At 43.1% G+C, this 23,270-nt stretch overlaps 1 protein-coding gene across 10 annotated transcripts in view; it reads right to left on the bottom strand.

The window, feature by feature from the left end:
* Positions 1-23,270, bottom strand: part of ERBB4 (erb-b2 receptor tyrosine kinase 4) — a 480,224-nt gene that overhangs the window by 229,553 nt on the left and 227,401 nt on the right. For all 10 annotated transcript variants that reach the window (XM_032445687.2, XM_032445688.2, XM_032445689.2 and 7 more), the window contains exon 3: positions 13,299-13,485. In XM_032445687.2, the coding sequence (XP_032301578.1) occupies positions 13,299-13,485 (187 nt within the window). The remainder of the gene's footprint in view (positions 1-13,298; positions 13,486-23,270) is intronic.

Genomic DNA, 23,270 nt, shown 5'->3' with positions numbered 1-23,270 from the left:
CTGAATAGCCTAAGAATCTGGGAGTCCAGGACTGTGTCCCACCCATCCCAAACCAGACTCGTGTTCCCAGAGGACATACTATTTTAAAACACATTTAGATGGCTAAATCCTAACACTTAGACTTAGCTGGTTCTCTGTTTTTAAATATGCAGCGCCCTAACTTGGCTTTAGAAAGCTGTACCTGAAATACTGCAACATTAGCAATAAAGCAGAACAATGATGGCAAACTGAGAGGATTGACGGATAAGCCTACTTAGAAAAGTAGCAAAACAGAAAACCTTCTTACCATCGTTTTCTTCACTCTAAGGAATCATGTCTGTGTGTGCATCTGGAACAGACATGGTTCTTGTTTTGGACTTGAGGCAGAATTGAGTCTCCTGAATCTTCTACACCAATCTGCACAGCCTTCAGGAAAGTTCTGGATGTTTGGAAATAGGATGTAGGGAAATCTGGATGTAGGGAAACCCCTAAGCCTCTCTAGTGCTTACCAGAATCAAACTCAACTCCAACACTTTAACAACTTAATGCTACCAGCCTTTAAATGCCAGTACATTTTAAGTTCTTCAAAGGCAGTGACACTGAGACAACCTTTGCTCTTGCGAATGGCAAGAAGTAAGGCAAACAGCACAGCTTACCCCTACAGATCCTGAACTGCCATAGCTTTTGTCTTGAAACCGATCCCGCGTGGTGTGTGTTCAGAACAACAAGCAGTACATGCCTCACACACACAACCGGACACAACCCTGCACCTGGTATTTTAAAATATGCCCTTTGTGAATTTGCAATTAACACCTCTATTAAATCTCTCCAGCATGTGAATATTTCCTTTTCCCAAAAGATGCTAAAGCCCAAGGTGAAGATATTTAGCTGTGGTGCTGATTACTCCAGCACCTCATTCACCCTGAGGCTGAAAGGACAAAAGACAAGCTTTTGTCTTTTCTTCCCAGGCTTGAAGCGCAGATCAAATGTGAATTGCTACAGAACTCTGAGGCACATTAGGATTTCATAATGTCTTGTTCTCATTTTAAAAGGTTATGTCTGTACTGCAGTCAGAGTATCTCAAGTAGAAGTTCTGGGTTGGCTTTATAACACTTAGATCTCTTACCTCTAACAGCGTGATTCTGGTGGTGCGGAGATGACTTTTGGCCTGCAGCCCAAATGTTTACTTAGTATCTATGGAAGCCTTTGCGGCCTGCCTGGGTTTCTTCCCTCCACTGCCAAGAGCAGCTGAGCTGGGTTTAACTCCCTGGCTCCCACAGACCCACGTGCACTTCAGCACTTCCACAGAACAGACAGAATAAAACAACCCTGCAAGTCTCAGGCCACACAAACATGAAGTTTTTCATGTATGAAGGACATCAGCAAACACCCTCCTTCTACTCACCACCTGCAGGTACCACGGCTGCCATTCTCATCTTGAACCCTGCTAGGGTTTTAAGGATTTTAAGAGCATAAAAACCCCTGGCATGGATGCAAGTAATGCACTTCCCAATCACACAGCAGAGAGGTGAAAAACATGATAGAAGAAGAGTCAATAGCTGCTTGTTATCACGCTCCCTCTGAACTGCAAAAATGTCTTAGGGAGCTGTGAATTACACCCCTATTGTTCTTGCTATATGATTATTTTGAAGTGGTTCATGCCTGTGTTATTTGGTTGCCTGCTTTGTTTGCTTTATCAGTTTGCTAGATGATGTATAATTAAAAAAGCCCTGTTTTACCACCTCACTCACAGATCTCTATAGATAACACAACAAATGTGATAGCAGGAAAGACACAATATAAGCTTCAACTGCTGCAGCTTCCCTCTGAATTTATTGGAGCTTTCCCTTCTGGGATCCGTGTCTCTCATCAGAAATGGGGCTGTGCTACAAAAGCCAGCATTTATCTCCCACTGACACCAGCGAACACAATGGCTTGTTGACAAAGCAGATTCAGACAGGACAACACTCCCCAAACACTCACAGCCCACCAGGAGGTACGTCACATCTGGAGATACACCTGGAGACTGAGCTCACAGATCACAGCTGGACAATGAGTTGCTGTGCACAGATACTCCACAAACGCTTGCTCCAGTGAACAAGCTCTGCACCACCCTCTTGATGCCACTCTCTCTCATCGCTCTTTGGGCTGCAGCAACCAGCACTGCCAATTGCTCCATCACTTCCTCCAGTGCCCTGGAGTTCTTCATCTCTGACCTCTCTTCAGCTCACGAAACCAAACTTGCTCATACCACCTCTGCTCTCATGACCTCTTAGTCTACCGTCGCATGTGGAGCTCCTGCCCAGGCTCTTCTCATATCCTGACAACACCACCTTTCCCTCAAAAACAAAAGAAAACCAACCACACTTCACCTTTCTTTTTCCTTCCCAATTCCACTTCACTCATCACTCTAACTACGCTTTTTTCTTACCCCCACACTTTGTGCTTCCTTCTTATCACATCAAATAAAAGCAACTTTTGTTCATTCCCAAGACCTTCCAGAGCCAATCATTCTCTCATGCACTATTTATGCCTTCTCCCTCCTTCAATAAGCCCGTCATGCCACCTTTCATCATACACAAGACATTTTCAAACATCTTTTGTTCTTTCTTCTGTACTGTATCTCACACAAAGACGTGGACAGCCAGCAAGTTATCTCATTGACCTCTTTCAAATACTTCTCTCAAGTCTTCTTCGCCTTCATACAGAAGAGAAACTTGGCACCCCTGCTAAATGTGGGTGTGCTGAGCCAATATTACCCATAAGAAGTTGCAGACTTGCTTTCCCACTGCTCTGAGCCCACTGGTGGCTCCCTGCCTTAGACATTCTGAGCTATTTAGGGCAGAGGCTATTTTTGCCAATCTTTTCCTAAACATTTATAAGCCATGACTAGGAATTTAAGTGCTGCTTATAGATGAAAAAGATGAGTGATGACCTCTATGTTTCAGAGAAAAAAATAGCCTATGGATTAACGAAGGCTTACAAACTCATTACTTAGAATACGAACACTGTCCTCAACATAGAAACGTTGGGACAGAAACACTTTTAACAGCTAAGAGAAATATCTATGTTTATCCAAAGAAGTTTCAAGAGGTTGTGCTGTTGTGATTTGACACTATAATATCACCAAGCTTTAGTAAAATTAGGTAAAACACATTCCTGTGAGCCGTCTGGGGAGCAAAGAGAACATATGTGTCCTCTTACCACTGCTCCACAGTAACTTATGAACCAGCAGTTTGTGAACCTATAGAGATTTGCAAACCAGCAGTCAACTTCTACAAGGAGCCTGAAGGTGAACCATGGCCCTCACTGCAGGCAAGTGGCCAGTTCAGAAAGATGATGGGTTAGATTTTAGTTCCCTTATGCTAGAGCTGTTTTGGTCAGACTTCAGATGAACTCCTTTGGGCACTTCACATTAGTCCATGGTGGCCAAGACAACATGAACCTCACAGCTTAAGGGTTGGAAGAACTCTGGTACATAAGACAAACAGTCTGATAACATAGCCAAAGCTGAAAGATATTGCATGGCAAGAGAAATAGCCCTTAAGCAAATTGCTGAATTCAGGGGCACAAAGCAAGACTGTATAGAAGTAAGTTAACAAGCATTTGTTTCTTTTGCTCTCTCCAGACATAGACAGCAATGCATAGGAGAGCAAAATGATTAAATAAACAATCTTTATCCAATCTCTGCCTTCCAGAAATAAAACGGACACTAAACCATGTCAGCAACCTTAGTACCACTTCAAATTGAAAATATGGACAAGGCTAGTAGGGCACCACAGCACCACAGTCAGCAGGGCAAGAGACACAATCTTCCCCCTCAGCTGCATCTCATTGCTCCCTAATTTGTCATGTAACTCCTGGTCAAAGCAGTAGCAACAAACACGAAAGGCCTCTGCCTCACACACGGCTTACAATGGTTTCACTAAAATCAGTTTTGAAGTCAAGTCAGCTCAGCAGGTATGAAATCCCACGTGAATCCACTTAACTTAGTGCACAGACATCAATTTAGCTCATCTGAGTTGCTGCAGTAGGCAAAATCAATACAAGGCACTTGTAAATGGATATAAAAGTACATTCATGTGGGGTTTGCTTCAATTTAGCCAGTTTTGTTAGGGAGCAATTTTACTTAAACCCAAGTAAGTTTTCTTTGCAGGCTACAGTTAAACCCTAGATTATGACACTAATTACCTGTATCAGAAAACAACTTGCACATCTCTTAGCAGGCTACCCGGTGTCTGCAGCGCATCCCAAATCAGACAGATGTGAAACCTGCCTTCAGAACCTGGTGTCACCAACCTCTCATTGCCGGGCTGCAAAACCACCATCATGTAGTGCTTGCAAGGCACATTAGCACCACCCCCAGCTCATATGCTGAAGAAAAAGCACATGGGCAACCTCCAAGGTGCTGCAAACTAGGCAGCATCCTTCTTGCAAACTGCGCAAGCTCAGAAGTCAGCAGCACCAGAAGACCTTTCCCATGCTGCTCTTGAAAAGACCTCCTACGGATACCAAGAATAGACAGGAATCCGATTTTTGACACAGCTTCGTAAGGCATGGTCAAATAGTGCACTACCTGGTTGCAAGCTGGCACTTACAGGGAGATTAAGCTCCAGCCTGAAAGTCCTCTGCAGCCACAACACTGCCAGTGTGTCACACAGTATGTGACCTCTCCATGTCAGTGCTGGAGAAGCGAGATGGAAGCTTCAACTCCATATGCCCAGCTCCTTCCTCCTCTCTATAAACCCATGGCTGTCCCCTGGCAAGGTTATAAAGGTTATACGAACCTGGCCAGACTCAACTTCATCCCTTCCAACCCTCCTTTTTTCTGAATGAAAGCATTCTCTCCATATTTTTCAGTTTCCCTGAGGACTGACACCATGACATAACGTCTCTATCTGAGATTCATCTCCTTCCAGAAACATCCAAAGAAAAATAAGTTGGAGGACTACTGACACCAGGAAAGAAAGTGAAAAAAGAAGAGTTAACATACAGGGCTGCTGGAGAAAGCACTTCATGGTCAGGAAAGTCTTCATGTCCCTTCTGATCCACGTGCTGTACTCAGCAAGCCATAACCTAGATGCCCCATCCAAACACTGTGAATGGAAAGTGCCATGAGTATGGAAGCATGCAGCAGAACGGCGACTTCTCTCTGAAGCAAAGCAGTAAGGTTAGATAGGCCACTGACAAAATGCGATTGCAATTATATGTTTTTTCCTATTTATATCAGAAGTTAAATTAACAGATTAATGTTTACATCCAACCGCTTCTACCAGCCTGAAGGGGAAATGGAGCAGAATGAGGTCAGCAGAGGTCACAGCTCATTCAACACATCAGTACAGTCAAATCTGCTCAGCAGAGCTTTGATTACTTCTCCAAACTTCAAGGCTGGTTTGTGCTAAGACTTTATTTTTTTTTTTTAAGAAAGCAAGGAATAAAAGGCTAAAGCCAAGGCCACATTAAGATATTAATAAATCTCTCAGCTAGCAAAAATATTATCTTTATTTGGGAAGCTGAACACTCCTGAATATTAAATCAAAACCATTCAGCTCTCTACACCCAGAAGTCTCACTCCTGTATGAAACTGGAGCTGGGGTGAGACTTAGTGAGCTCACATGGGGCTAACTGCACAGCCCTTGGGATTAATCCATTCTGTAGTCACAGCCATTAAAACATCCCTCTCAGCTTTTCTTTCCACGTGCACTGAGCAGGATGCTGCCCTTGCAACCTTACCTAACGCATATTTAAGCTGGGTGCTCACTTTTAAGACATCAAGGCTCACTTAAAGATCAGCCTCCAAGCCCAGCCATTACTAAAGCAACCCTACAGCACATACCAGGGCTGGCCTCTGTCAGCACATCAGTGTGACCACCAGAAGCACAGCTACCACAAGCCATAGTTAACTCAGCAGGAGGGAACAAAACCACAGCCATAATATCACCATTTAATAACTCCCACACAACACTGCAGGAGCAAGGTGGGGGAGTGGGCAGAGGGGGAAGGAGACAAGCCCTGATCCCTCCCAATCCATTCAATAACAGCAGCTCTTCTACCCCTGAACAGAGGGCCCAGCCCCTCCCTGGCTGCCTGCACCTGTGGCAGCAGGGCTTTGACACCTTCCTGCAGAGCAGCAGAGTCTCCTGCAAAAAGAATAATAACCAGCACTTCTGTCTGTAAAAAGAGCCAGCAGCGAGCTTAGCCTTTTGTGCATGACATTGTATTTAATTATTATTATCATTGTTTGCAACAATGTGCTCGGGATAATGGATTTGTAACCGGCTGAGGCTTGTAAAGAATTTAAGTATCAGGCAAAGAGAATCATTATTATTTCATGGAAATGAAGCACAGTTGTTTTAACTCCAATGGAGGAGAAACCCACAGTCCATTCCTTCCACTACTGCTTCTAGTAAGAAGAGCAGATTTCAGTAGGAAACAGCCTGGGTAGTCAAGCCGGGGAAATGAAGTCAGCCATGACCCAACACAAAGTATGCCACCACTTCAAATGCCCCTCCTGGATGTTCATTCAGCTATAGCTAAACAAGCAAAACAAACAACAGCAGAACAAACAAGAACCCCATGAGCTCTCTGTTACAGAACCAGAGACATACTGAGAGCTCAGTGTGTCATGCATAGAGAAGAGGGCTGTGCATCCAACATAACTCTAGAAGTGATGACTGCATGCTCCAGGGGCACCCAGCACACCCTAACACTGCTGTGTCGGGATCGATCCAGGCACTGCAGTGAGCAGCTCCAGGTAAGCTCAGCCTCAGCATCCTGCCCGCAGCTGCCCATTACCATCCCTGAAGCAGGCTGACTCTGCAGCACTCCATCCAGACCCCAATGACAGAACCAGCTCCCAGAGCTTTTACAGTCTGAACACGATGCTTAGATGACCCATCAAACACAAAACAAAAACCCAACGCAAAACTCAAGCTAGGCAGAAAGAATCATCTTCGACTCCACCCTTTGCTCCATGCTCCCACATCAGGGCTATGCGTGGCTTCAAAGCCACATTATGCAGCAGGGCTATTTCTGATGGACAGAAGCAGAAATCAGCTCCCAAAGGATCTCTAACGTGAGCCTGGTATGAGCACAGCCTCTAAGCAATGGCTGGCATGACAGACTGACACCCTCTGTCCTCTAAGCCTTAAAGAAATGCAAAGTACACATACGAAAGTTCCACCAAGGAGGAGGTGGGGGGAAAATTAAAAAAAAACCAAACCACAGAAGGCAGAAGGGCTTCAGAGAACACAGCCCCTTGAGCAATCCCCAAACATCAAAGAAAAAGGCCTACAGCGTGTTCTCCTCCTGTGATAGCTTTGCTCCCCCTCCCTGCCTGCAGGCACGTACCTACAGCTCCATGTCCACGTGCATCACCTGCCTCCTGCTCCGAGTACCTGGCACTGTCACTTCAGAGCAATCATGGTTCCTTCTGTGTGGAAAGAAGCTCTTGCAAAGGGGGTGGAACCAGCTGGGGAGTACCAGAGCACTACAGCAGCTCTGTATCAGCCATGCTCCTGTGCGGCCTGCCTGTTCCTTCATCCCCAGTGCAGCTATTGCTTTGGAGAGTGCTTTTGCTTTGCCATTAGACTGCGGTATTTGGGTGTTACCCACTTTGTCACCTCTGTTTGCACAGTGCTTTCCCTTCCTCTGTTAGGTCCATGTATCTATTTTTGGGTTCCCCTCAAGGTTACCTTTCCTGCCTGGACAGCTCTGCATTCCTCTCAGCAGTGAGAGCAAACTGCTAGACAAACTTCCTACAACCATCACTCACTCGAGCTTCTGAAGCCACTGGACTGCTGTGAAACCACCCACATTCAAACTTCCCATAGTGGTTTTGACAAGAGCAGTCCCAGAGTTGACCAGGCTGCGATTTGTGGCACCACAAGGACCAGCCTGGGATGGAGCTGGTCAAACAGCAGGTGGAAGGACTTAACCTCCTTCAGCCTGTAGATAGTGAAGCTTAAGAAGGGACCTCACACCCTTGGATTTGGTTTTAAAGTGAGGTCTGCAGGCCTGTGCTGCCTGGTAGACACATGCTGCAATGCCACTGACATGCCTGTGCTTAAAAACATTTATCTGACACCTGCTGCCCAGAGTTTCATGCCCATCTTGAGCTCCACTGCCACACCAGTGCTTACACCTCACATCCTCACGGGGCTGACAGAGCCTGCTGCCTATGGCAGCTGAACCCATCCCTCTGCTAGGGAGAGCTGATGGGTTACATTCACCACGTAACACAAGACTAATTATTTTACAAAAGCTCCCAATTCCTTATAAGCTGTTGCCTGTCAGAAGAAAATAAGAAAATCAATGAAGTCAGAAGACTGTAGAGAGAAAAAAAAAGAAGAAAAACCCACACTGAAATCAGCACCTCTTTCATTCACCTGAACTGAAGAAGATACACCATTGGAGTAACAAGGATTTGCAATCCTAAAACAGCCAGTCCCAGCCCAGCACAGACACAGCCCCTTCCTGTCCCAAGCAGGAGCAGGGATGTATCTCTCAGCAGTGCTGTCACTACAAGCAGTACAATTTCTTCCCCAGTGTAACGCTGACAGCATTTTACTGAGGTTATAGAGCAGCTCAGCACAGATCCCTCTGCCAAACTCAAACATGTTGCAGTGCCACCCATTCCTGACCCGTGTGATTGAAATGGAGGGATTACTCTGCTCAGATGTTTAACACTCTGCAAAGCATGTGGCCAGAGAAAACTCCGTGCTGCTGGAGCTCGTGAGTTGCTGAAGTCAGGTAAAGCTACTGCTTTGTTAAGTGGTTTCAGCATTACTGGATTTATCTTGATTACCCATATATCTAAAAAGCTAAAGGGTGTTTCAAGCATCTGAAACTTGGAGAATTTCTTTCCTTGTAATTGAATAACGTACTGAAAAAGAAAACTACTGCAGAGAGGTAAGAAGGAAAAACTTGCCAAGCAAAAGAGAGCAAATGACATCATTATTTTACATGGCATTTTCAAGTGACAACAGCAGCACACCTGGGTGTATTGTGGAAAACAGTATGGGCCAATTTGAATTTCAGTTTATTACAAAGACAGAACACTAAGGCCAAGGGTTGGGCCTGGCTCCTCCTCCCTGTGGTTCCAAGCTCTGCTTTGGTCACAGGATAAGCTGGTTGAGGAGACCTCCTGGCTCTGAGGTACTGGAGGCTCATTCTACAAATGGCTTCTGACAGACTGGTTCATCCCATTTGCAATACACAAAATGCATTGCACAGTTTGTGTGAAAATACTGGTAGGAGAGGGAGTAGCAAACAATTTGCAGAGACCAAATGCAGGAGTTTAAGATATGCTGAATCCTTTGCATAGCCAATCAGAACACATTCACCTATAAATCATTAGTATGAGCTTCTTTTATGTCCTTTTGCCATAATCATTCCAAACAAGGTTGAACACTTACAACTCTACAGACAGAACTAAAAAGACAAAGGTGCTTTCAAATAAAGAACGCTGAGCATAAATGGGTGATCTGCAGGTCGCAAAAATATCAGACATTAGTCGCAGCATTTAGCAAGACAAAAGCATACATGAATCCTTCGGAGACTGCAAAATCCCAGCCTCAGTGTAATTAAAGCCCAACCGCTGCTACTGAACATAATCAATGTGTGAGTATACATCTCTTGGGGGTGAGGACCAGTCTTCACTTCTGGCCATGCACAATACACCTCCTGGCCTTGCTATACCACCTGTGACCCATTTCCTGCTGGCTCCAGAGACTGTGCCACAACACAGAGGAGCTTCCCTTCCTGAAGCAAGACCAGCCGTGCTCATGATGTCCCTCCTTTTTCTCCCAACCGTCTGGTCAGCGGTGCTGTGCTGGGATACCAATGCAATCTGGCAATCCCAAACTTACAGGGAAGGAGTGTTCCTGGACAGACACCGAGTGCTGTGCCTGCTTCTGCCAGGCACTACATTCTAACTCCCGCAGCAGCCCTGATAGCAGAGGGTACCAAAGGGATTTTTAAACAAATTCCTCATTTCTCCACGTATCCTAGCAACCCTTCTTCCGAGGTTAGAGATGCGATGCCTTGCCCACCTGTTGTATGGGAAGCCTGAGGCAAACTACATATTGCTTTCTTCCCAGCTCACCCAATAGCAGAAAGCCACAGCGACCAAGGGATGCATCACAACCAGCACACCACAGGTATCAGCATCTCAGCAGCGACTCCAAACATGCAACATGTGTGTGGACCAAGGAAAGGCAGCAGAAAGGGAATGGTCCTAGTCTCTGTTACAGGAACGCTGGTGTACTATCACAGCACTGAACAAGCTCAGCCCACTTATAGCATTCATTTCCTGTGCACAATGAAGTTGTTCCCCGCCCTGGGATTTCCCTGCTGGTCAAACGAGACGCCCTTCCTCTGGTCATCACTGACAGGATCCTCTGGGCTACAGTATTTGTCTGTCACTCAAACATCAGTAATTTTAATTCAGTATTTATCTCCATTTATGCAAAGCGGGAAGATAAGAAATAACAGATTCTGCTGATTTTGTGTTCTCAAACCTAATCACTGCTAACTCTGCTTTATTCTCACGTATTTAAGAAATTCTAGAGTTGCATGGACACATGCAGAGGAAACTCTATTACCAAGGCCACTAGGGGAGATTAGCTGATCCCAGCTTATTCAAGGATACGGCATTTGCCGTAGATCTCTGTTACTCATCTTCACTCAGAGGAAAATATGGGATACTTCATAAATGGTTCTGGCTTGTGAGTTATCCCTCTTTCCCAGCTCATGAAGATAAATGCCATAATGAAATGCAGCCATCAGGTATTCTCTATATTTGGAGTACTCAAAGTGTGAACAATGATTATGCCCTTTCATTGCATAAGTTAAGGTTGACTGCCTAGCTACATGGGAGAGACAGGAATGATTTGCACTAGCTCATATGAAGTAAATGGAAAAAGGTGGCATTCCCTCTCCCTCAGCATTTGTTATTCTGCTAATCTCAGGCTGAATAATACATTCAGTGTGTCAAACCTGCACTTTATTTTAACGCTGCTTGGCAGCTGAATCTGCAAGCTGAGATGAGTCCAGCTGAGGTGGCAGCAGCCACTTAGTTGGTTCAATGTCTGTTTTTGACACTTTTGTGGAATCACTGACTATGTGTTTATAACAAGTAAGAAATAGATTTTTACAGGCAAAGCTTTCTGGAAGTGCCACATGAATTTTGAGGCCCACTCCTGACCTGCGTTACACTACCACAACTCCCTCTCAAGCTGACAGACATCATGAGTGAGAACAGGATTGTGTTTTCCCTGTCAGATCAAACACACTGCCATCACAGTTATCTTTTTTTTTTATAGCTTAAGGGGGAAAAAAATAAAAATAAAAAATAAAAAATCAAGCATTTAAACTTAAAGACGAAATGTAAGCATGTCAGAAATACCTGACAATAAAAACACAGCTATTAACAACACACTAAAAATAATGCTATGGTACGTCACAGGGGAATGAAATCCTGCCTTTGGTTAAGACCTGAGGTGATCAGCAGGTGAGAACAGCCTCTGCACTTTATCATTTCATGTTAATACCTTTAAATCTGTAGTGGACTAGAAGCTGTATGGATGCAAGCTGGTGGGAACTGCTTCATCTTAAATACAACACAAATCACTGGTTGTTTCTAATGTAAACATGGAGCAGTTGGTAGATATGGGAAAGACCCAGACACAGCTCATCTAATTGCAGCCTGGTGTCATTATGACTGCTGCAAACACTGCTTGTTTTTATGCAGCTATTAAAGCTAAGGATGCTTTAGGAAAATGAATGAAGTAGTAGTACGCTCCAGGAAAAGTATTTGCATCAAGAAGCAGGTTGTGGGTTAAAACAGTCAGGTGCATCTTAACCAGTACAGAAAATGGTCGAAGAACAGCTGCTGGAGGGACTCATGAGGCCCTGGCACGTGCTATTTAGAAAATACTAAGAACGTTTTTAAGCACATACTGGCTCATACTCAGCACCCAGAAGCTATTTGAAGCATCCATTGGAGACAAGCTCATGTTATTAGGCACTTCCAAGAGACAATACATTTTGAGCCAAATAATCTCAAAGGACTTTCTAAACACCTACATTAGATGAAGTGGTTGTGATGATCGCATGTTAGGAAAGATTCAAAGACTGAGCTAAGGCAGACTTTCTCACAACACTTGAGAAAAACTAGGTATTCAGTGGACAGTCTTGGTGCTGTGCCTATCAGTAAAAAACAGCATCGAGAGAGAGCCTCAGGAGCCAGGCACAGGGCAGCTGGTTCAAGAACAGAATCTTAAGCCAAGGCCTACAAGATAAGTTTACTCACGTTACCAAGCAGCAAAGCAATGGATAAATAATCACTGAAAACACAATTCTTACTTCCCGGCAGAACAACAGCCTCCAACCCAAAAGGAAAGGGTTACCACCCATCTCTGGCCTTGGCCTTTCTGCCTCAGTTTTATCTGGACTAAAGTATTTTACAAAGCATTTTGAGACCCACAGACAATAAAGGGAATATGAAGTAGAAAATTCTACTTGTGCATGATGCTATAGCTCTGTGTTATGCAAAGCATAGATAGCCATAATGAACACCCCAAATCAGAAGGATGGGAAAAAACAGGAAACAGAATAGGTGAAAAATGGATTATGAGAGTAACAGAGGGAAGAGTAGTAGGAGCGGCATGGTTTTAGAGACCTTGGGAAGCACTCTGGTATCAGCTTGATGGCCTCAGTAAAGAAAAGTGTTACAAGTCTGACTGGGAGGAAAAACTTGCTCTGAAAGCCTGCCAAAATTGTGTTTTACTCCATCAAACAGCTGAAGACTCCTTTACCTTCCTGTTTTTTAAAGCATCACCATACAACTAAGAGACATGAACAGGGAACTGCAGGCACTTGTGTGCCAGTGCCTATAAGGATGCAAAAAAAAGTGAAGAGAGAAGAGTGCCAAAAGGTAGTGCACCAAGTTCCCATCTCTCTCTACACCCAGCTCAGGTCAGTAATTTGCTCTCAACATTTAGAGACTTGCAGAAATAAGGCCATTTCACAAACACCAAAACTCTCATCGCAGCAAACGTTCTCCCTTTATGAGGAACCCAATATAAATAAATTCACTTCTACTGAATTCCCTAAAAGCATTGCCTGCACTTGATTAAGTTCCAGTCCAAGATACACAATACAATTTAGCGAACTTTTCAGCTCCCAAACCATTCGCTACAGACCCTGAGTTGGGAGAAAGAAATACTGACATACTCCACATCATTATCGAACCATGAATCTACAGCTGAATACAAAACCATGGCAAGTAAGTGACTACATTTACAAGCTTCACTCACCTGTCAAGTTCCTCAAGCCAAGTTCCCTGAGACCAAAATTACCATCCTTTCTGTAGTTGAGAAAAATTGCCAGAGCATATCGGTCTTCATACAGCTTGGTCCCACGAACGATGCGCAGGTTCTCCAGTGGCAGGTATTCAAACTGATTCAAAGCCACCAACACGTAGCCTGTGACTTCTCTGATAGACTGAAAGACAAAAAGGAAACAAATAAATTAAGAATGGACCGTTTACAATTGTTCTGAACTTTTCAGATCAGATGCTTTAGCATGAGACGCCAGTACTACACTCAAATACATTAAAGCTTCAACTTCTTGAATTTAACCCCATTTCTGTTTCAACGTAATTGAGTTACTAGAGATGCTACCAAGTACCTCTCTAGTACAGGGTGAGACTGAAGGTCACAACACATGGTAAGAGAGAGAACACTGGAAGAGCTCCCCCTCAAGCAGGACTGAATGACAGAAATGGAGAGCACGTTTGGAAGAGAAAATGCAAAGCCCCTAAGCAATATAATCACCTTATACTTCTAAATAAATGACATTATCGTTGAGTATTTGCACAGATTCAACTTCAAGTTTCATTCTGAAGTGCTTGAACCACACATACTCCAGATATTAAGCAAAAGTGGCATCAAAACTATTACCGAAATTGCTGGTTCTCCAAGTTGGCTGAAAACTGTTTGTTTTAGATGAGCTATGCAACAACTCTCCTGCTCATACCTGGGAATAGGTTGGCTGGGTTGAAAAGGAACAAACAAACCCCCAAGCCAAACAAACCAGGAATACTTCTTTAATATCTAAAAGTTTAACAGTACTTATTTGAAAGGTGCCATCTCAGCACTCAATAGAGTCTTACTGCAGGAGAGGAGACAGGCTGAAGAATGCTCCTGGGCACAGCTGCTCCCAGCTCTGTGCTAGAAAGGTTTCCTGAAATACAGTTTTCAAATCTCACCTAATTCTATAACTGCATCAGCCTGTAATCACTGCATATGTTACATTTATGTGAGCATGTATATTTAATGGGCAGAAATTCACAACTACCTGTCTGCTTAAGTGGATACAGGCACTTTTTTTCTTCCCTTTGGCAAAGTCAATACCTTAAACAATACATTGTAAGAAAAATTCTGCTTAAAATAGCATGCCCAAACTACAATCAACATGACAGGAACTCCAATCAATGCCATAATAAAAAAAAACCAAACAAACACACAGGCAAACAATAGGAGGCATTGAATTAAAAGTATCACGCACCTATCATAGGTAAGGAAAGACAAAACAGATTTGCAGCACAAAGGACAGGCTTTTCTTGTGCTGCATCAGCACCGTTGCCATGATTTCACTTGTAAGTGTGCAAGAACCTTTTAATTATGTTTACAGGAGTTCATAAGTTTATTGCCAAGTGCGGCAGTATATATAACGAAAGATATATTTACACCATGGCAGTAGCTGTCCTTCTGAAGTCTGATGTCTCTACAGCTGAAGCTGCTAAAAAATCTCTGGAGCTATTTCAAGAGTCACTTGGCATCTAAGCAGAGCACAGTGTCATTACAGGACTTTGATGAGAACCCAGTGACTTCAGTTAAGTTGAGATGCACGGTTCAGTAGCTCAATATTAAATGCAGAGCTGCATTATACCCTGGGACGCTGATTCCATTATAATCAGAGGCTTTCCAGCACTTTCATGATAGCTCTTTGCTTTTAGACATTTCAGCTTTGTCAGTTTGGTCAGGAATTTCTTTTTCATTGTACGCTGAAATTTCCTTAAGCTGGCTGCTCCAGATTCTCATTGGTAAAATGGAAATGTTGAAGTCATATCTCATAATGAGAATTTCCCCACTCATGTTCTGAGGATACTATTACCAATCTAATTAATTTAAATGGACACTTTAAACTTGGAATGTAGTCAAAAAAACATTAAAAGCAGTTCTTAAACTACATGTGACCAAGTCCTCCCTGCCAGTTTTTGCCACTTACAGCTACATTTTCTGTTTTTAGGGTACACCTTATTTCTTTCTTTAAAGCAAGCACACCCAAGATGGCGATAATTCAGCATGGTACTGCTAACACATGCACTACACACACACACAACTTTATTTCTAAAGTTTAAAAGAAAAAAAAGAAGGGAAAAAAAAGATATAATAAAGGATGAAGCTTTGTTGATACCAGCAGCCTGACAAGCCCTACACTTTGTTTATTTGGTTTAACCAACTGCAATGACAAACTATGGCAAGTACCAGACAAGAGCCAGAGGATTCTTTCCAGCCCCATATATCACCTTTCTTTCTACAGCAAGCACTGGCTCCCACGCAGATTCTCATATCTCCATGCCAGGAAGGACCATGCAACCCTACAACCAGCCCTGCAACTCATGCTGAGCTTAGGTGTGATTTGAACTTCCTATCCTTTACAAACAAGGCTAAACACCATGCTGGACAGCTATGCTAATGCTCTCTCTCACCTGGTTAAAATTCAAGTGTCCAACAAAAGAGTTTCAACGGTTCCTCTCACAACAATGAAGGCAGGAAAGCCTGTGTGTCCTGAAGCACCTCACACCTTGCAGCAGCCCAGCAATCTCCACCATGTGGTGGCCCCCACGCCTCATGATCTGCCCTAAAATGGCGGCCGCTATGCCCAAATGGCAGGTGTCGGATATCAGGAATTACCACAAAATGGCGGACGCTGCCCCTCAGGCACTGCCTCAAAGTGGTGCGAGCAGTTCATCACAATTTACCTTGCTGTGGTTGATGTAGCACCTTAAGGGCTTTCACGTGAAACCACCACAAGATAGCAGAAGCTGGGCCTCACAGTCTACACCAACAGACTGCTCAGGGGACAGAAGCAAAACAGCTTTTTGGTGTGAGCACTAGATGTTACCATCTAGAATCCGGGTCCTTTCATCAGGGACAGTGTGGCTCTATTCAAGTTGAATAGATGTTCCTCTGGCACATTGTGTTTCATTTCACAGCATTATATATGCACAAGGCAAGAAGAGAAACCAGTCCCCAAAACAGAATGCACAGGGTTCTTTTCTGAGGTTCCTTTCCAGTGGATGATCTACACAAAGGAAGTCCAGACAACCTGCTCCCTTGCAAGGTAAAACACAGGAACGTTAATTACAATTAATACTGGTTGAGCACAGGCAAAGCATTTTAAGCTCCCAACAGCCATTGTTATCCTGCCAGCAGCGAGTAAAAGATGTGATTGTTACCAGCAATCTTAAATTGCCCTCTGGTTCAGTCAAAGGAACCTGAGTGAAACACAGCAAAACAACAGTGAAAACTTCGTTGTTCTGCAACTGCAGCTCAGTGCCTGGCAGAGGAACCTGGGGCTGTTCATAAGCACTGCCATGTCCCGTTAAGATCCATCAAGGAGGCTTTGTAGGCTTTTCCACCAAAAGAAATAGAAAGGGCAGAGAACTGTAAATGAGATACATGTTGGGAAGAAGCCAAGGGCCCACTTTTAACGCCATCTGTTGCAACTTCAGTGAGCTCTGTTTTGAAGGAATATCCATTTCAGGACACACCGGCAAGGCTCCTCACGCTTCAGCTGCCAGCAGACAACAGACATCTGCTGAGCCAGGTCCAAGGAGCTCCAGCAACCCTGCACCGTTTTGTTACATGAAATCCCAAAAAAGTCAGATTTCCAAGTGACACAAAGGGGAAAGTATTTCCTAAGTACGTAATCCTTTTTCCCCCCCTCATGTCAGTTAAGGTCAGTGTGTCACAGTGAAGTCAGAAGCTCGACTACTAGGAATAGTTAGCACCGTGTCATCTGTTCCAGAAGCTTTCCACATCTCAAGTTAACCCGAAAAGCACGTTTCACATTTTCTTTTTCCATCAGTTAAAAGCTAAGCATTCGTATCTGTTAGAGCAAAACCAAACTGGATAAAGTTGTTTCCTGTTTTTATTACAATAAACGCCAATGGTGCCCTTAAGGGGAACGCTGGTGAAACTTTAGACAAGTTCTCAGGGCAGTCGTAATATTTACCTTTATGAAAGGCAGCCAAGCATGCTACTGAGTGTGCTGATCATCTAAAATGCCATCAGTTCATTTCCATGATGTTTTGCATACATTTTCACTGATGCAACACACTACGTCTTCCACTGTGACAATTAAAAAATTAACATTTGCTAAATTACCACAAAGTGGTCTCCAAGCAGCTACTGCATTTACGGTGCTAATTCTAAGGGAAACAATAATATCCATACTGTAACCATGTGGAAATCGTCAGCCTGATGCACTTTATGGAGCTCAATTAGCGGTTGCATGCATAGCTCATTGATGATTATGAATTCTTAATGGTAAGATAAACTGAGATTTTCAAGAGTTCAGGAGACGTGTTGCACTGGATTCTGGCATGTGGCTGCTGCAAGCTTCTTTTAAAGCCCCATTCGCAACCACAATAAATATTTAGCACATACTGATGATTCTCATGTCTGAAAAGGATGCTTCACTTCAAGGCAATGTCAAAACTGACACAGAGCACACATGCCGGGGGCTGGACTCGATGATCTCTAAGGTCCCTTCCAACCCGCACAAGACTATGATGACTATGATGATGATGATGTCCGGAATGCTGTTCCAGAACAAGCTCCTGTCTCCTTCCACACTGAGTATTCTTCAATTACGTCAGCGTTCATGAAATCGTGATGTTAAGCTCCTCTGAGCACCACCGGTTTTTCAGATATGAGGTGCAAGCTTCAATGAAAATCCCTCCAGTTTGAGCACATTGATGAATATCAGAACACAGATTGTGAAAAATAGTTTTCTGGTGCCTGATCTGGAAGCAAGTAGTGTATCATAACCAGAGCTGCCTTGGCAGCTACAGAGAATTTGATGTCCAAAACACTGAACTTGTTTAGACTCAGATTTGTTACAAAAAAAAAAAAAAAAAAGAACAACTTTTGGCAGTTTTTTAGTTTGCTTTAAGCTGTATTGAAGGATGTGACCGGTTGTAATTTTGTGAACACCTGTAGCTGAGGAGCCTTGTGCCACGACTGCAGAACTGAGCTGTGACTGAATGCTTAAGACAACCAATAGCAGCATTACTCTTGACTTCACAGACATCTCAACTTCTTTGTTAATATGCATTGAAAATGACCAGTAATATCTTCAGCAACAGATCAATGGAGTGAATGTCACAACAGCTTCCCTGAAATTTAAAGTGGCACTCAGTGAGAAACATATTCTGTTATGTCATCAGAAATTTGCAAGTGAAGGTTTTCCCACAACTTAGAGAAACCGTCTTCGGAGCAGTTGAACCAAAGGTGTGTTTTTGGAAAGGCTGGTCTTTACATTGTGTTATTCCAGGAGAGGTCCTTGTCCTATGAGAAGACTAGGGAATTAACTGTGTAGCTGTTCATTTACCTGCTGCATACCTGAAGCAAGTGAGGCAAGTTCTGAGCTACTTAAAAGCAAAGGACACAGAAACTGATCAGGCTTACATCAATATCTGAGAGTCCCCTTATACTTCCTGCCTAAAACACGATTTCTCTGCTAGGGTACTGGCTAAGGGAGGGTGTAACTTTCAGGTACACAGGCTGCCTGAGCACAAGCACTGAATCCTAAACTGGCTAAACTGAGCTATATTATGATGGAGACAAAGCTTTCACTCTGTAACAACCCAATCTCCAGGACAAACTGCCCCGAGGAAAAGTATGGATGACTATGTATAGAGCTAGTCAGTAAGGATTTTGACATTATAACTGCAATACCTGATTGGCCTTCAACATATTTGCAAAGTGGTTTCCAGGAGAGCTTATTGCATCATCTCCCAAGGGAAAATTTAGTCATAAATTAGATCAGAAAGATTAAAATCAAAGCATTATGCTGTTAGAGAATGCTTCACCATTTGGGCTGTTTAGCAGTAGCTACATTTTGCAGAAACTCAAAGCATATCAGCTTACAGCTGCCCACTCACAGAATTTCCAATTGGAGAGATTAATGCCTTTTGCTTTCTCTGCATTTAGGAGCTTCCATCAAGTAAATCTCGCTTTCCAGGTGACATAAAAGTGCACAAACTACCACCTCATAAACAAAATAATGCCAGCAGTCTGGAAGGGTTTTAGGAAAGTAATAACCATGGGAAAACACATTGCCTTTTATCAACTTGCCTCAGATAGCCAGAGCCTGTGAGAAGTGCTCAATGGTCTCGGGACACTTTCGCTGGGGAAAGATGAAGTGATGGCTGGCTTACTAAATGATGGCTGAAGCTGCTTTAGCATCCTGGGAAGTCAGCATCTGAATCAGCGCTGGTCTTTCCTGCAGTTAGCCATTGGAGCAGAGGTATTTTCCTAATAACAAAAGGGGCCTTGACCCCAGTTGTAAGTTCCACTGTACAACGCTTCATGGCTGTTACATGTCTGCACTGCTACAGGCATCCTGAGATGACTGTGTGCTGAACCAAGCCAACATAGTTATTTTAGCACAAGATACCATCTACGACATGAAAAAAGAGTGTTTGGTTCCTTGTTCTTAACTATTTGTGATGCTGTTAATCACTGTCAGATTTCTGTTTGTGTCTAAGCTGACCTACCTTGGGAGGTTGATTATTTGGTACTCCAGATAAGGAAACAGGTGTGAGAACATCAGGGAGCCCATCCAACTGGCATGCACAAGCTTCCTTCAAGGGAAGGAGAGGGAAGGCAAAAGAGGAAGAAGAGGAGGAGGATGAACGGTGCTCACAAAGCCTTTTCCAGCTCAGAAGCCCTCCTGGCTTCCCTAGCTTAAATGCTGCCTGAGACATCAAACAGATGAAATTTTACACAGGGAACAAAAAGAAGAGGTGAAAAAGGATGCCCTTCCCATGACAGCACTGAAAGGTCAAGCGTCTGATCAGAAGTCAAGTGGAAGATTACACCCAACAAATGATGTGCAGGCTGAGCAAGGTGTCCAGAATGACACAGCGCTTCAAGGAAGCTGCCTGCGGAGATACAAGAATTGTTTTACGTGCACTTAACACTAGAAAGAGGTTTCACGTATTCAACTGATAGATGATGAGTGACGGGCTTTATGCATCAGACATTGAGATTTCCTCATATGGAGCCAGGTTGTTTGCTATGAATTATTGTCGAGTCTATGGTTAGCCTGATAAAGTGAATACGTTTATTAAAATTTCTCCACCGTATACCATGGAAGCAACAGGAGAGATGCCGTCAATTAACCATCCCAAAGATCTGGTACAGAGCTTATCAACAGGACTACTACACCTTCCCATTCAAAATGCAGGCAGAGGTGCCAGGCCACTCCTGACGCGTAAGGCCGCTTTGATCTCTCATTGCAAGAAACAACTGCATGTAGAGAAAATGAGGCAACCATGTCAAAATCCAGCTAAACGACTTCAGTCTGAGCTTTTGGGCTGTTGGGTTTCTTTGTTTTTTCAAGAAACAAATTGCTGGTTGTTTGAAAAAGCAGTTTGTTTTTTTTTTTCTTGGAGAGCTTTGCATTTCTTTACCAAGAAAATCCTTCCTTTAAAAAAAAAGAAACAAAAAATCCTTCCCACTTGTTTCATTTGTGCAACAAACACTCTTTAATGAGTATTTTAAATGCATTTCCTGGGAAGAAACAACTTTATTGGCACTGTAGGACATTTTTGCACACATAAATTAGCAGATATTGGTACTGCTACTGTTTGTTTCTCTCTGTTGAAGAGGAGAATCTTCATTCAAATATTGGATTTTAGCAAATCTGTTCCTAGCTGAGCATATACAAATACAGAGTCTGAGCTCAACATCACACCTTCCAATGGAAACTGTTTCAGACACTGTGATTCTCTGATCTTCAAGAATAGAAACCCTGGAGAGAGCCATTAATCGCTGGCTTTTGATTAGGTTTATTTCCATTAAGATAAAAAGTGGAGAGGCTTCTTGTTTTTAACGACTCGGTTTCCTTTTGTTTATCTAGAAGCTGGAGAATAGCTCTGTTATTCAGGCAATAATAGATAGTTGAAGTCTCTTTCAAGCACAGACCCCTAATTTATATGATACAAGGAATTAGTAAACGCACCAGCATTTAAATTCTCAAGGATTCTTCAGGAAGGACGTGTAAACTTCAGATACTGAGATTATGATGGGTGACAACAAACCAGAAAAACAGCCTCTAATCTGCAGTGACTGAACTAACTATACAGGTAAGTTTTTTCTCTGCGCTAATTTCACTGCTTCTCTTCCAGGTGGGCACATTAAAAGCTTCTCCCACTAGACAGCTGGTTCCAGAATGAGACAAGATGTGCAGCCTTACAGGAGATGGGTGCAACTGCGTCCAAGATTTTTAATAACCAGATAATTTGTCACCACAAATATACCATCACTCATACCAAAACAAGGAAGAAACTGTAGTTACATCAACATTCTCAAACAGCATTTTTTGTTTAAATTACAGGTAAGTTTATGAGAATGGAAGAGGTTGGAAAAATTCTTTGTAAATCGATTTCTCTCTCTTCTAGGCAAAAGACCAGAAAATGCTTTTACCTCTTGAAAGGAAAACTCTAAGCATTGTAAAGGAGAACATTCTGGAATAAAAGGTTATTTTGTAAATGGTGAAGAACAGGGCAAAAAATCAGAGAGGGAAGGGGAACTGCGCATGGTCAGGAGCATAGAAGGACAGAATACATTGTTGGTAACAATAAGATTCATGTAACCATAATTCTGGCATTATCTAATTTCTGAGTGCCCAAGTTTATAGCCTTACTGCTTTATTATTCTATGTTTTAAAATTTTTTTTTAATTTTTTTGTGGAGTATGGCAGGAAAATTGCACCACTCAACTTAAGATACAATTTCTTTCAATACTTATCACCAGCAAATGATTGGACAAGCAATCTTTTGCAAACGGCTTAATTAGAGGAAACCTCTGTATTTAATAACGTTCCTTAATGTACTGAATCACACACAATAGCTTGTTGAAGGAGGAAAAACAGAGGGGTTATTCTCATAGCTAAGGCTCAGTCATTAAAGTCATCACAGAAACAATGCTATTAAACTGCAACTGAATAATCTCCAAGGAGTTCCCAGCTGATTGACAACGATAAAACAATGCAGCAGCTAAAAAGGGACCTTCTCTCTTCACCTGCCTTTTATTAATACTCTTATTACCTCTCCCTCAAAGACAGAGATGTTGTTGTACCTAATATTAAATACAGTTTCTCAGTCTCTACATCAAGGGCGGCCTCCCCTGCAGCCCTCAGCTGGGATGTGCCCTTTGGCAGGAGTTGTCCACTCACCACCCACTCATAATCCTGAGATGCTGAACATCCCAGTGAGTCTGACCATAACCCCACCCCACCCCCCCAAAAAAGCCCCACAAAACCAGTTCAGTCTGGGCTGAGCAGGCTGATTTGGGCCATTTCTGACCCCAATTCCTTCACCCTGCAGAGCACAGACAGTATCTTCCCCAGAAAGAAAACTTGAGGGGTTGAGTGGTCATTCAGGCTTGAGCACAGCCAGGGGAAACTACGGCAGAAGGCCAGAAGTGGTATTTCATATCTGTTAATTACTTTACATCCTCTGTAATACATAGGAAGTTTCAGCTGTTCTGAGTTAGGACCATCAAAAGTCGGATTATCATGAAGTCATTACAGGTGATGCTGCTTTCACTTTGCATGTAACCTAAGTACACGCCATACCGCCAAGAGGAAAATGAATGATTTAGGTACTCCTAACAAATGGTATTACCACTTTAATTGCATTAGTATTGGTTTCATTCCAAAAAGTGCCTTAGGACTTTGCAGAATTAAATTTTGTTACTCTGAAGTTTTAAGAAAATTCAGAGCAACATACACATGTATATATATTATATATGCAGCTTTTGCGTGCACTCAGACTTATGTATTTTATGTGTCTTTTTAATAAGCATGTGTGTGTTTGCATTCCTGTGGGTTTCTTATCGTCACATTTGTGTGTGTCTAAAAATGCAGCCCTTTGATAGTTTCCTCACTGAACTGCACCCTGCAGTGAGACGAGAAAAATCCTGGAT

The sequence above is a fragment of the Coturnix japonica genome, chromosome 7 (assembly GCF_054131305.1).
Source record: "Coturnix japonica strain WE chromosome 7, WE-NBRP24, whole genome shotgun sequence".
NCBI classification, from domain to species: Eukaryota; Metazoa; Chordata; class Aves; order Galliformes; family Phasianidae; genus Coturnix; species Coturnix japonica.
The sequence above is the reverse complement of the archived record's forward strand: the minus strand, read 5'-3'. Positions and strand labels throughout refer to the sequence as shown.